Raw genomic sequence first — 15297 nt, forward strand, 5'->3', positions numbered from 1 at the left:
TTTAGAGCTGGTAATTCGTTCCACGAGCCGCTCCCAAGTTGCACGCAAGCAAAGTAACGCGTGACACAAGACTGTCTCAACAAACCTGAGCGACTTCCGGATTCATGCAATTAAATTAATATTTTTCTGCAAAATAAAAATCATCGCACGTGATCATTTGTATGCAAGTGGCGACAAATTACTTGCCCATAAAAATTCACGCGCCAGGAATATTGCCCTTTACACCGGCCATGCAGACGTGCCTTTTTGCTAGATATCCCCGAATGCACGTTGTGTCCCATTCTGACTCAGCTCAAAACTAGACGTCATCAGGCCGATTTTTCTCGGGCATTTTTAATGAACGCTAAATGACGAGCAAGAAAGAGAGTGACATACGCGTTCAGAACTCCCGGCTTTACAGTCTGTATATATTATTTTTGTAATATGCACGCGGTGTGGTGCTTTCATCAACATTCTATTCACTGTCGTTGCAAACACCACTTTAATGCACTGTTATATTTGCGTAAGCAACATGGTCAGAGATAACATCAGCATAAACGAAAACACGGACGACTGTGACAAATCTAACTACAACACATTCACCCACCAGCAAGTTTCAAGGTGAAAAAACGAGTCTAATATTTCTAATATTGGCTTGAACTAAGCCAATATTAGAAACTCAAACGAAAACATATTAATGCAACAACGCAGCTTAGCCCATTTCGAGTTCGTGTTCGAATTTATCTTTGTACGTAGTATGTAATGGTGATATTCTGAGAAACAGCTTCGGTAGAAAGCTTGTGAAAAGAACGCTCAACAATCATTTTATTAATATTTAAAACGATGTCATGTACGTGCACAGTTTTCCAACTCCCTTTCAGAAATCATCGCACAACAGGGCTCGGTTTGCGAGCCCTGTTGGAGAGCTGGCTACTTGGCTGCCAAGTGTTCAATTATGTCACTAGCCCAGAAGCAGCAAGAGAGGGTAATTAAAGTGACCGACGCTAGAAGAACTGCTGCAAAATAAAGCTTTGATGGAGATAAATAGAGGACTCCTTAGCGCTTCACCACATCGCAAGCGAATACACTAATGGGTAAGTGGTGCAGTAAAGCATGTCCTAACGCCTCTTTGTTTTTCATAATTAATGTCTGACCGTCGGCAGAGAGACAAAGCAGTTGCAGCTGAAATGCCGCGCTAAGTAATCTGCACCTTGGGTAACGTGCACCGAAACAGATTTTCTGTAAGAACGATTTTCTAGTTTTAATATAAAAAGCACACAAAAGGCGACTTTGTCCGGAAGCACACTTTTACCAAAAGTTCATAGCTTTTAGGCAAAATTTTGGCGGCTTCATCCAGCGCAATGTTTGCATTGTTTCAGTGGTTTAACCTCATCCTTCAGACATTCGTGAATGCGTGCTTGAACATACTCGCGATAAATAAGCGTTTAATGATCGCCACGTGCGCAGTGGTTCGTCTGACTTCCCGAAAGCAAGGCCAACATCGTGCAACACTGATATCATGGACAGAGAGCACTCCACAAGAGACGATTCGTTCGTGAGTTACGCTGCTGTCGTTCTCCACTCCTGGGCAGAGAACAATCCAGATGGTAAAAGAAGAATGGACGGTGACGCGAAATGAGCACAACCACCGCCATTCAGTCCACCTCGTCGATCTTGGGGCCAGCAGCGCCTCCCTGGTTAGGAGGTGCCTGGCCACCTCCCTGATGCAACTTGGTCATGATAGGCGTGCACACCTGCTGCATATCCTTCATCTTGTCGTCGTACTCGTCCTTCTCGGCCAGAGTGTTCCTGTCGATCCAGTTGATGACCTCCTCGCACTTGCTCAGAACCTTTTGCTTGTCGGCCGCGTCCAGCTTCTCTGGGCCCACCATTTCCACCGACTGCTTGACGTTGTACACGTACGATTCGAGGTTATTGCGTGCGGCCACCCTTTCTCGCTGCTTTTCGTCTTCCTGCCGGTACTTCTCGGCGTCGGCGAGCATGCGGTCAATCTCGTCCTTGGAGAGTCGGCCTTTGTCGTTGGTGATTCGAATGCTCTCGGAGCGGCCCGTGCTCTCGTCTTTAGCCGACACCTGGAGAATTCCGTTGGCGTCCAAGTCAAAGGTCACCTGGATTTGGGGAACGCCCCGTGGAGCAGGAGGGATGCCCATGAGATCAAATGTGCCCAGGAGATGGTTGTCCTTAGTCATGGCTCTTTCTCCTTCAAAAACTTGAATGGTGACTCCTGTCTGGTTGTCAGCGTAGGTCGTGAAAGTTTTGGACGTCTTGCAGGGAATACGGCTGTTGCGCTCCACTATCTTAGCCATAACTCCTCCAGCAGTTTCAATGCCCAGTGAAAGCGGCGCTACATCCACGAGCAGAACGTCCTTGATAATATCGCTCGTGTCTCCAGTCAGTATAGCGGCTTGTATGGCAGCTCCGTAAGCCACGGCTTCGTCAGGATTGATCGACATGGCGAGGTCCTTTCCATTGAAGAAATCTTTGAGAAGCTTTTGGATTCGAGGAATTCGTGTGGAGCCACCGACTAGCACAATCTCGTGTATCTGAGACTTGCTGAGTTTGGAGTCTTGCAGCGCTTTCTCTACAGGCTCCAGAGTGCTTCGGAAAAGATCCATGCACATTTCCTCAAACCTGGCTCTCGTTATTTTGCTGTAAAAATCAATCCCTTCAAACAACGCGTCGATCTCAATGCTTGCTTCACTGCTACTTGACAAGGTCCGCTTGGCGCGTTCGCACGCCGTCCTCAGTCGCCGAATGGCGCGCGCATTTGTCTTGAGGTCACGCTTGTGCTTCCGCTTAAACTCCTCGACAAAGTAATTGACAAGTCGGTTGTCAAAGTCCTCACCTCCGAGGTGAGTGTCACCCGCTGTTGATCGTACTTCGAACATGGATCCTTCGTCGATTGTCAAAATAGACACGTCAAAAGTTCCTCCCCCGAGATCGAAAATGAGGATGTTCTTCTCACCTTTCAGGTTTTTGTCCAGTCCATATGCAAGGGCAGCCGCAGTGGGTTCATTGATAATCCTCAAGACGTTCAAGCCGGCAATAGCGCCGGCGTCCTTCGTGGCTTGTCTCTGCGAGTCGTTGAAGTAAGCCGGAACAGTGACGACGGCGTCTTTCACCGGACACCCAAGGTAGGCTTCCGCGGTTTCCTTCATCTTGGTCAACACCATGGCACTGATTTCTTCAGCATTGAAAACCTTCTTCTCGCCTTTAAACTCCACGCATATGTTGGGCTTGCCTCCCTGATTGACGATCTTGAAGGGCCAATGATTGATGTCCTGTTGAATTTTCGGGTCATCGTACTTCCTGCCGATGAGCCGCTTGGCATCGAACACAGTGTTCTCGGGATTGAGGGCTACTTGCGCCTTGGCAGGGTCCCCGATCAGCCGCTCGGTGTCCGTAAAGGCTACGTAGCTAGGCGTCGTGCGGTTTCCTTGGTCATTGGCTATGATTTCGACTCGCCCATGTTGGAAAACGCCCACGCAGGAGTACGTGGTGCCGAGGTCAATGCCAATCGCTGGCGCGTTCTTGGACATGCTGGCTGCTCTCCGCGCGCCTTAGTATCAACGAAAACTCGCGATGCGTGCCTTGCTTTTCCCCAAGTTTTGTCGACACCCAGCTGGTCCTTTTTAAGACGCCGAGCCGCTCTCAGCGTCTATATTTACCCGGCCGGCCCCACGCCTCACTCTGTTTTCAAGCGGTGAAAAAAGTGCGCGCCAGCTTCGCCAGCCTCTCGGCTCCAGGCATCACGGTGACGTGAGTCAGCGTCACAGGAACCCGTGGCCCCGTTCCCTCTGCACTGGTGACACGGAAGCGCCCAGTGTCACTCTGTCCCGCACAGTAGGAGATCTCGGCAAAAGCCCTCACGCACCTTCGCGCTAGATGAAGTGCACCGCGGAGCCGAGAAGTCTTCGCTGGTGTGATAACAGCGTGTATCACTCACGGTATAGTTCTCGTCCCTCACTGTGCCGTATCTATTTCAAGCTCGAAGCCGGGAAGGCTTAAAAATAACGAATTGTCTGCGGCCTCGCGCCAACAGACAAGTGCTTCTACAAAGCACGCCTTGATGAGAGCAGGCTTGTGACAGCCACCAAAGTGCTCAGGTTTGGCGACTTGTTTTTGTATGTGTGTGCACACAGTAGCAGCTCCCGTGAGCCTTTTAAGATTTGTCAACCGCGTCTGTACACAGAATGTGATGCACCTGTGGCAACGGCACATTCATTTGTCTCGGAGTTTTCCCATTCTTTCGGTGGTATTAAATATTTGAGGCCCGATATTGTCGCTCTGTCAGACACCACGGAGGATGGTATCCAATTTCTCAGGCCGTAATCAAAGCACTCAAACATAACTTTTATTTTTGCTCACTGCTTTCAAAAGACTCCCGAAAAATGGGATTTCGTCGTAATCGCTGAGTCTTCCTTCTGTGACCGCCCGTCTCATCGAGTGTTCACTGATTCGCGCACCTGCTGTGTTCTTGTGACCTGTATAGATGACTGTTGTTTTATGTGAATATTTGATAGCGTAATAGAGCTTCATTGTAATAGAGCCAACATGGTAACCGTCGATATTTTATTACATGTTGAGGAGACTGTGCCTATAGAGGAGGCGCTGGGTACATCTCTGACAGGTACAATAGCCCAAAGCCGCTGCAAACGTTGCAAACAAAAAGAAGAAGAAAAATACAGGAAAACCATTCCAAACATTCAGAACTTTTTGCGGGTCAGAAGTCCTCCATTCTTTTAAATGAAAGAACATAAAGTGTCGCATTTGAGTCGCGATGAAAGCACAGCGCTACTATAGGGTGCATATGACTGCAAACACAGGTTCTCGTAAGATTCAATGTAAAGGAAGCTTTTAAGTAGATAATGCCCCACAATCCTCGCTTTTTACGGCTAGTATCGTACTTTTCTTTTTTTCGGGGGAAGCAACCGTATGCAGAATATCCGTCAGCCACCTCAAAAGAACGAAAAGTGTCAGCGCAGTGTGTGTCTATATATATGCTACTATCCATCCGGTCAGCTTCCCGCTGTGCCAGTTGTCATGAAAGTTTGCATACACGCAGTGTATGCAAACTTTCTGTAAAAAAATGTGAGCAATAAAATTCAATTCAATTCAATTCAACCAACAACAAGCCTGACTTTCCACACTTTTCAACAAACAGTGTATTCTTTAAACGAAATTCTTTGACGTAAGCGTGTGAAGTCTTATGTGACTCTGTTAAACTAAAATACTAGCTTGCATGAGTGCGTTAACCTGTCGCGCCGAGGTCGGTGTTATCACCCGCACCACACGCAAATAAAGTTTGTCGGGTGATTCGCTCTTCTTAAAAAGGAACCCGCATGGTCGCTTCCATTATGTCTGGTTTTTTAACTCTCAAAGATTATGCGTAACGGTCACTGGGTCGTTTGAGACTGCCTTGCTTTTTATAACTCGCAGTCACTAAAGTGATGAAAAAAATCACGGAACAGAAAATGTCGCTGGAGCCAACACCATATTTCATGCAATAATATTGTTGCTACAGGTCTTCAACAAACTTTATGCTATCTATGAGGCGTATATACTGCAGCATCGTCAACTACGACGAAAAAAAACGTATGTGTTGCACATTTCAAATGGCCGCCAGATGACGCGGCAATCCAGTATAAAAAGTGAAGGCCAGCAACCGTCATTTGATGCGAATTCTTTGTCTGGGCATTTAGGAAAACAACGTGTTATATCGTCTGAACCGAGCAGAGAAATGGACCCTGTCCCTATACATGAAGGTGCTGATGTAAGCATGTGCTCCGTGCAATCTGATCAAGCAAGTACTATTTGGGAATCGTAAGAGACCAATTTGTAATGAGAACTGACTTTAAGAGGTGTCGTACCACCTGTATCAATTGTACCAGAGGATGTTCATTAAAAATGCGTCATAAGATTTCCCTTTACGTCTGAAACGTTCTGAATTCATTTTAGTTGCTCATCTTAATTATCCTTTCGTTGCTATGTACCTTAATTCCGGCCGCGGCGGCCGCATTTTCGGCGGAGGAGAAAATGCTTGAGGCCCGTGTACTTAGATTTAGGTTTACGTTCAAAAACCCCAGGTGGTCGAAATTTCCGGAGCCCTCCACGGCGTCCATCATAATCATATCGTGGTTTTGGGAGGTTAAACCTCAACAATTATTATATTGTTATGTATCTTATCGCCACGATGGTTTTGAAGATCCTCCGTTATTGGTTAATTTTACTGAGGTGGTTGATATCCTTGAGCGTTGTTTGGCTGTCAAGCGCTTTCTGGTGGCTGAACTTTTACAGAAAAAAAAACGTTATTTTTTCTTTACATTTTGAGCGTAGGGGGAATAGGGTGACCAAGCTATTTGCACCAACTAGCCAAAATTTCGAAATGACGGGCTCGGCGGTAGCCAGACTCATCATCCTGTCGTATTTAATAAACAACAAATATATGTGTGATTTGTTTTTTAACCGAACAACTTGGATTTCGTCATTGACTCGCGGTGTCCTATAACCGCTTGAGCGTGTCGGCATGCGCAACGTTACCCGAGTCCGTTGTTGGCAGAGGGGTGGGAGGGTGGCGTAAAGGTGGGAGGGAGGCGAGAGCGACGCCTGAAGGTGGCCACTTATTTTGGGCACCATTCGTATGCAGCGCAGCTATACGTCGCCCACGAGGGTGGGTGCTCCGTACGGTGGCTATTCGCGGTTCGGCTCGGGTGTTGCCCGTGGCATAAAGGAAAAGAAAAGTAAACGCGACGTCAAACGTCAACAACTACTGTTCATTTTACGGTCGGAGCCTCTTTGCGAAATGGCCCGTACTGTTTTGTTGCTTTAAGCGGAAACATGACCCATTTTATAGCACCGTGAAACGGGATTTCAAGGACCGCAGCAGAAACCAGGAGAGAGTCCCCTTATTCGGACATAAAAAATCGGAGTGGTAAGAAAACACGCGGTGAGGACGCTGATGTTATTGTTTTATTATTATTTCTCGATGTTCGGACCGACCTCAAAAATGTCTGAGAGACGTCCCCATATGCTTCAATCGGTAGCGACGCCTTTAGATAGTTTAGGACTATAAGCCGAAAGTTCATAATTGTCCATTATATCATGCATAATTTCAAAATAATATACCTGCTCTAATTTACCTCCCAAACACAGGTCCAATAAGTCCTATTCCGGAAAGCTAGCGGTTCCCGCGCTTTGTGTGCAGAAACGCATCAACTACTGCCACTATTCATTCCTTCCCCACCCAGATTAAACAACCTGGCGTTTTACAGCGGAGCTGTATACTTCTCGTTGGTCTGAAAATTTCGTGGCGTCAGCACAAAACTCCTATGGCGCGTATGTGCCACCGCAACTGGGCAAATTCCACTATACTCACCACAGACGCTCGCGTGCTCCTCTGCTAGCAGATACGCGCGCTCCTTGCGTTTTCACCTCGGACGCTGAGGAAGGGCATTCGGAGATGTGCATGAGCAGACGAGCCGACGAACGCAGCGCAGCGAAGGAAGGAGCGAAACGAGCAAACGCGTGTAACTCCGCTAGCGTTCCCTGTAGACTCGTGCACAACTGCAAGACCACAACTAAATTTAGACCTCTGGGTGGTTTAGGGGCCCTTTAACAATTGAAGGCAAACGGCATATCTCTCTTTGCAATCAGGCATACAACATAGAGCTCAGTATTCGTTTCAATAAAGAAAACCACAAAACAAGCATCAAAACCGCATGATTGATGATAAGGCGCCAGTGGACAATTAGAACACCCTCCCAGCCGTTCCTGGTAAAGATTAGGTTGCAGCTGCTTTGCACTTCCCACGAGGGCTTCGAATGAGGTCAAACGGCCCTTGCTTTTCCCCCGCATGTGTTTCCCGCTTTCATATATAAAGGGGAGACCCGTCTCGCAACTCATTCAGTTCATTCTAAGACATGCCATGGGTAGACCACGGAAATTAAAGACACCAAGAACAGCGGGAATACAATGCTCGACGAAAGGAACAAATTTGTCTTGCTTAAAATGGTCGCGGAACCAATCACGGTCTACCACAGCGACCACAAAGCAATTATCACTACCATTACTGTAAAGTAATAGTAAAAGATACCGCCCCCCACCCACCCCCATTAGCATGTGTGGTGTTTGACATTCACGTTTGCAGGGCGGGATGGCGGCAAATTTTTTTCTAACTGATAGCCGGATTTTAAAATAATAATACCATCTTTCTATAATATTTTTCATTTTATCTAAATCGATTTTCATGTTTTCTTTGTCGTTGTTTTTCACTCACGAGAGGTGGTTGAATGTTCATGCCATGCACTTAAGTTTAGTATTACTTTTAAAGGGACAATAAAGGAAAAAAAACAACGATTTTTCTCGTATAAGTAAATTACTCTTTCACAATACCAAAATCACCACGATTGCCACGAGAACGCGCTTGGTAAGCGAGATAACGCGCAAAAAGAAAATGACCTTGAAATTTCCGCATCAATCACCGTGACGTCGCGCGATACCAATTTTGGCGTATATCAAGCTAGCGAAACGGCCGCGAGCGCACCATGAGCGTGGAATGTAAATCATGCTGTACGTGATGTGCGTGTCATGATTTTCATGTTAACTCCTGTTATTTATGTTCGTCACACAGTCACGTCACGCGATACCAATTTTGGTGTATATCAAGCTAGTGAAACGGCCGCCAGCGCGCCATGAGCGTGGCACGTAAGTCATACTGTGCATGACATGCGTGTCATGATTTTCATGTTACCACCTGTTATTTGTGTTCGCCACACAGTCACGTCGCGCGATACCAATTTTGGTGTATATCAAGCTAGCGAAACGGCCACGAGCGCACCATGAGCGTGGAATGTAAATCATATTGTACATGATATGCGTGTCATGATTTGCACGTAAGCACCTGTCACTTGTGTTCGTCATACACTATTGTCACGCCATACCAATTTTGGTATAAATCAAACTAACGAAACCGCCGCAAGAGCACCAAAACAGTGGCATGTCACTCATGTCGTTCATGACATGGATATCATAATTTTCATGTTATGACCTTTGTCATTTATGTTCGTCATAAAGTCACGTTACGCCATACCAGTTTTGGTGTATCTCCTATTAACGAAACGGCCAGGAGAGCCCAAAGTCGTGGGCGGCTAGCTAGCTAGCTAGCTAGCTAGCTAGCTAGATAGATAGATAGATAGATAGATAGATAGATAGATAGATAGATAGATAGATAGATAGATAGATAGATAGATAGATAGATAGATAGATAGATAGATAGATAGATAGATAGATAGATAGATAGATAGATAGATAGATAGATAGATAGATAGATAGATAGATAGATAGATAGATGCGCTCAAACTCGCAGAAGTTCGCTAAGAAATGCTTCGCATTTAAAATCAAGTAGACCGTCCTCTGACGGGGCCAGAGACCTAACATACCAAGTTTCAGGAAATTTCGTTGAGCCAATGTCGTCAAAATACGAAAAATAGACTTTGAAATCCGTGGCGTTAGGTGCGGAGACTTCGGCGCGAAATTTAAAACTGAAATTTGACTTTGATCTTTTTCTCTATTAATAATTCTGCGGCAGTGAAATTATTGTCATTAGAGTTCTCAGAGTACAATTTATCAATCTAAACCAATTCATTGTTTCACATTAGTGTCCCTTTAACACCAAGCCCCATGTTTCCAAACACTTTTTTTTTTTTCAAGGACAGGGGGGAAGAATGCTGATCGGCTTGTGTGTATGTACATATGGCCACCATGTAACCCTGTATTATCGCGAAAGGCAGAATCGGAAGGTTGAAGCAAATGCGCTCGTCACAAATTAGAGCAATTCAAAATGTGACCGGGCACCTGGGTGATCGTCCAGCTGTACAAATTATCTCTTTGTTGTGAACTTCATCTCAAGCCATTTCTGTTTTCTTTTTTGTACTATTCCAAAAGGCTGTCTCACAAGTATTCCGTTTATCGAATCAATCGTGTTACCTGTGTCAATAATCGTGTTTGCCCGTTGCCGATAGTGCCGTTTTTACAAATAAGGACATTTAAATTTGCCGAACAAAGAGGCTACGCCGTTGCTTCAAATGTAATAATAATAATAATTGTTGGGGCTTAACGTCCCAAAACCACGGTATGATTATGAGGGACGCCGCAGTGGAGGGCTGCGGAAATTTCGACCACCTGGGCTAATTCTTTAACGTGCGCATAAATCTAAGTACACGGGCCTCTAGCATTTCACCTCCATCAAAATGCGGCCGCCGCGGCCGGCATTCGATCTCGCGACCTTCGGGTCAGCGGTCAAGCACCATAACCACTAGACCACCGCGGCGGGTGCTTCCAATGTCATTACGAAAATCGAGTACGACGAGAGCGCGTTATGTACACGCGAGTTAGAAAGGAAGCGAACGCGCCACGAAGTTTATAAACGCGAAGCTTTCTTTGCCTTTTTATTTATGTGTGGACGACTCTGCCGTCGGCTTTCTATTTCAGATAAAGTTTATTCGTCCTCTTCCTTCTTTAAAAATACCGCTGTCAGTGCTTATTCACCACGTGCACATGCTAACGTATACGTAGCAGCACAAAAAAATCACCATTTTCTTTCTTTCAGCCACTGCGCGCATAAAAATATCATCGCAGCCTGCCTTCATCTCAAATACATGACATGCTTCAATAATCACGCGTAATTTTTTACTATATCCAGATCAGATGAACGTATATTTTCATGAACTATAATTGTGAAAGCTCTAAACGTGAACGGCGACAATATCGATTAAAATATACTAAACTTAATTACTGTGAACTTCCTTACTTATACGCTCCCAACAGCCCCGCCACGGTGGACTATTGGTTATGGCGCTGGACTGCTGACCCGAAGGCCTCGGAATCGAGTCCCGGCCGCAGCGGCTGCATTTTCGATGGAGGCGAAAATGCTTGATGCCCGTGTACTTAGATTTAGGTGCACGTTAAAGAACCCCAGGTGGTCGAGATTTCCGGAGCCCTCCACTACGGCGTCTCTCATAATCATATCGTGGTTTTAGGACGTTAAGCCCCAGATATTGTTACTATACGTTCCCAACAAGCGCATTTTTGTTTATTTTTTATTTTTTACTAAGATAAGAGGCGACTGCTTCTCTTTCTAACTAGACCAACTCGTCGCAAGGTGTATACCCATAGGTCATCGACCTGACCAACATTCGAAGCACACAGGCGAAGCGATCGATGATTCAAATGTCATTTATACTGTTTTTGCTTCCTCCCTCGCAACTGCGCGGCAATGCACCAGGGTCACTTAACAACTCATCAAAAACGACCCTGACCGCAGGCATATATAGGGTGCGCTGAGGATCTTTTCCTGCTCGTAACAGAGGCGCGATCTGGGCATTAGATTGCGCCGACAAGGCGTATTGCTCAAAGCCGCTGTAATTACGCGTTTCCTTCCTCACGAGCGCAAATTGCTCTCGCCAGAAGAAAACCCGCTACTTTTGCGGTTCACTCCGTGGGTGCCGCAAGGGTTGCCCACAGTTGCGCCCCGTTGACGCAAGCATGCAGGCGTCTTCAGCGAGCGAGTTCTCGCCGACATAGCCTTGTTTACACTAGATCACCCGGAAAGAAGAAAAAAATGTTGGCATTAGATACAGACATCATAAATACCCATTGTGTATTACTAATATGGGTAAAGAGGGTTTTCCTGTTCAGTCGTGGACGGCGTCATGTTAAGCAGCTGCGTGGTATGAGAATCCTGTACACTTTAATGCGCCCTGTAAGCGCCCTGGGTAATGTTTAGGTTGCGCCAGGGCGCGCACCCAAACATTACCCGTCGTGGAAGTCTGTGCCGATAAAGTGTCGCGCTGCTAAGCTCGGGAACGAGGGTTTGAGTCCCGCGCAGTGGCCGCGGAGCCCAAATCGTTTCGCCCCCATCGAAATGGTATCGAAGAGAGCGAAATGCGAAAAAAAAAACACCCGTCTACGTGCATTTATTTACATGTTAAAAAACACCAAGTGATCAAAATTAATCCGGAGCCCCCCCCCCCCCCTCTTGTCGTGCCTAATAATTTAATTAGGGGATGCGTAAAACACCCTAATTACATGCTGAACCTCGTCCCAAACCTCGTCACAGTGTGCCAACCATGTGGTCTTCACTACAGTTTTCTTGGAGGAATGCAGTCATTTGACCAATTTGACTGGCAAGCACGGGCGCCTATCGGTAAATAAAGTCGCCCATAATTTGTCACGGACCTGGGATGTGAACTTGGTATACATACCGGCAATGTAGAGAGAGAGAGAGTGTGGGGGGTAAAGGAAAGGCAGGGAGGTTAACCATGTTGTACCCGGTTTGCTACCCTACACGGGGGGAGAGGAGGAAAAGAATATATGAAGCAAGGAGGAAAGAGAGAACATGTAATACGCGCACACACGTATAAGCGTTCACCGCACACACTTAGACAGTCACAACCGAGAAATGTTTTTTGAGACCCGTTCCTCTGCGGACTGCGCTTGTCTAAAAGTAGACTGGAATCCGAGATATTAAAAAAAGGCTTGCAAGGACTGGCTCCAAGGAATCCAGAACTTGCAGTGCGCATTGAGCTGATGGAGTTGACATCTCGTTCAGGAGAGTGCGCATCGTGGCCATGAGAGACCTCAACACAGCGAGGACTTGTCGGTTTTCGTCGTGGAAATCATATGTGGGCGATGATGTACATTGCGGAGAATTCTGCACCGGCTCTTTATGAGTGCTCAGTGGTGGTAGTGATGGCCACGCGGCATCCGCCGCCGCTTTCAAAGCTTCTGCATCTTTTCGGCTCTCCGACTGTAATGCTTTGGGCGGTGGCGGTGGTGGCAGGGGTGGTAGCGGCAGGGGTGGTAGCTGTCGCTTAGGAGAAGTCTGATGGTCTGTCGGAGTAGGAGATTGCGGTATCCGTCCAGACTGGGCAGCAGTAGCCCTGGACCTTCGTCGCCGACGCGAGTGTCGTTCTCTATTTCCCACAATATCAGCAGCCTCTTTGTGCGTTGAGCCGTCCCGTACCACCTGTTTCAAGACACTCCATTCTTTTTTCACTAATGAGCAGTATCTTGATGACGCTTCGTGTGATCCATGGAAGTTACGATATTTCAGGGCGGGCGTTCGGCAGGATTCCGCATTGTGTGGCTCTGCACAGTGGGGGCAAATCACCACGCTCCAGCAAACTCCGCTCACGTGACCCATTTTTTTAAATGCGAAGCATTTCTTAGCGAACCTCTGGCACTTTGAGCGTTTCTATCTACGTATCTATCTATCTATCTATCTATCTATCTATCTATCTATCTATCTATCTATCTATCTATCTATCTATCTATCTATCTATCTAGCCGCCTACGTCTGGGTGCTCTCATGATCGCCTCCTTAACTTGGTGTAAACCAAAATTTGCATGGGAAGGTAAGAGGATATCATTAACCCATTAGGGCCCAGCGTACTTTACAAAGTACACTTCATTTTTTTGGAATAGAAAATACACTATCCAATACTCTATTTTTTCTGATTAGCATTTTTGCTGGTAAAGGTTGCAGCAAGACACTCCTAATCGAACATACTGACTCAAGTCAATTTTTTCTGTGCTACGAGTTGTTAAACTTTTGGAAAACGAGTGCCCGTCGAACGCATGTGACGACTACTACGTTTTCTCAATTAATTTAAGGTTTCACACTGTATATATCGAAAAAAACAGATTGATTGTGCTTCAAAAGGTACAATATAACCGCGGCGAAGCGCAAGAATCAGCTGTAGTGCACAGTTTTGCTCTGAGGGGTAATCAAACGTTGGTGTACTTTTTGTAGTACACTGGGCCTTTGTGGGAGCTTACATGTGCACTGCGTTGTAGGTTGCCTCAGAAAGCGAACCAGGTATTTTCTTCAGAACAATGCCGTTTTTACGGTCATTTGAGACTCGGGAGACTGCAACAGATGCCGGCAGGGATATACGAGAGCCTCTTGGTGAAGTAATTGTCACTCCCAAACAGCTGAGGAGAAGGGGGAAGACGGCTGTGCGAATGAATGCCTTCTGCCTGATGGAACGAAAGAAATCGGGAAGACTGCTTGTGTTTTGATCAGGGAAACGAGTTTCTTTTCGTAAAGGGCAAAGACAATAGCACAGCTGCTATGGCGATGAACTATGACACAGTCGAGCCACAACGCTCTCTCAGCAGATGATCATCAACTCAAAAGAAAAACGTAGTGCCATCACGAAACATCGTCAGCAGCTAGAGAAATATTGCCATGGGAGAGATTCACCTCCACAATCAAGCTGCGTATAACTTCAGAATTTTCTTCGTGAGAAAATGAGATGGAAGCACCTATTTACACAGATCATCAACATTGCTGCACTGAATGCATAGAGGATCTGCCTACCTACTGGAGGTTAGCAGACCCTCTATGCGTCGACTACTGTCATTCACCTGCATACTTGCAAGACACTACCTGTGCCGTGTACACACTAGAACTATCAAGAGGTCTTCCGTGTCCAGTGTGCCTGCCAGTCCCCTTCATCCATATGGGCATTTCCCAAGAAGATTGAAAAACGGTTGAAGTGCACTGTCTGTGATAAATAGAAATGATGCTGCGAAAAGTATGGTGCAACGCTTTGCATGATGCGTCGCTGCTTCGACAAATTGCATGGGCCAAAACAACTTTTGTGTTAGTATGGCAAGGGCCAAGCATGCTGGCTATTCGTGTGCCGAGCCAGCTTGCATTGCTATCGCAAGAGCCCAGCGTACTTTATAAAGTACAGTATCATAACTTCTGGAGGAATAGATGTAACGCTATGAAACCTGCCAGATGTTGTTGTCTACTGTAGTTAGATAAGTGCGCGAAATTTCAATTACATTCAACAAATAGTTTTTGCTTGGGCCTTAATGGGTTAATATGACTACCGGGTCATGACATGAATAACATTAAAATCGTGTCGCGTACGTCGTCAAACCCTTTCCACTAGACACTTGTGGCACATACCCGTTTACCACGGGCCGCGGTGTACGGGTATGCGCCACAGGTGATTGACAGTTTATATCTACCCAGCAACGGCAAGAACAGACATTCTTAACTTAAATGCTAGAGCGTTAAGGAAAACCAACATCGGCAGCATTGACTCAACGAATGGAAGGAATGAAAATTAGGATTCCAGGCAGGAATCGAACCCAAGCATTCTGCGTGGCAATCAGGTATTCTACCACTGAACAACGCCAGGTCTATAAACTGGTTTGGAAAAACAGCTTGCGCAGGCGTAATATCGGTGCAACGTCAAATGTGGTTGTGGTGCTGGCTATCTA

General features: G+C 46.3%; 1 protein-coding gene across 1 annotated transcript; it reads right to left on the reverse strand.

Annotated features, from left to right (window-relative positions):
- Positions 1–501: 501 nt before the first annotated feature.
- On the reverse strand, positions 502–3684 carry LOC119379018 (heat shock protein 68). Its single transcript, XM_037648149.2, has one exon. It carries the CDS (start codon positions 3537–3539, stop codon positions 1635–1637), a length of 1905 nt encoding a protein of 634 aa, XP_037504077.1. The 5' UTR covers positions 3540–3684; the 3' UTR covers positions 502–1634.
- Between the last annotated feature and the right edge of the window lie 11613 nt (positions 3685–15297).

The sequence above is a fragment of the Rhipicephalus sanguineus genome, chromosome 1 (assembly GCF_013339695.2).
Source record: "Rhipicephalus sanguineus isolate Rsan-2018 chromosome 1, BIME_Rsan_1.4, whole genome shotgun sequence".
Classification (NCBI taxonomy): domain Eukaryota; kingdom Metazoa; phylum Arthropoda; class Arachnida; order Ixodida; family Ixodidae; genus Rhipicephalus; species Rhipicephalus sanguineus.

What these genes read in the sequence shown, in the direction of transcription:
- LOC119379018 (XM_037648149.2), bottom strand. Translation starts at nt 3,539, where the DNA reads ATGTCCAAGAACGCGCCAGCGATTGGCATTGACCTCGGCACCACGTAC.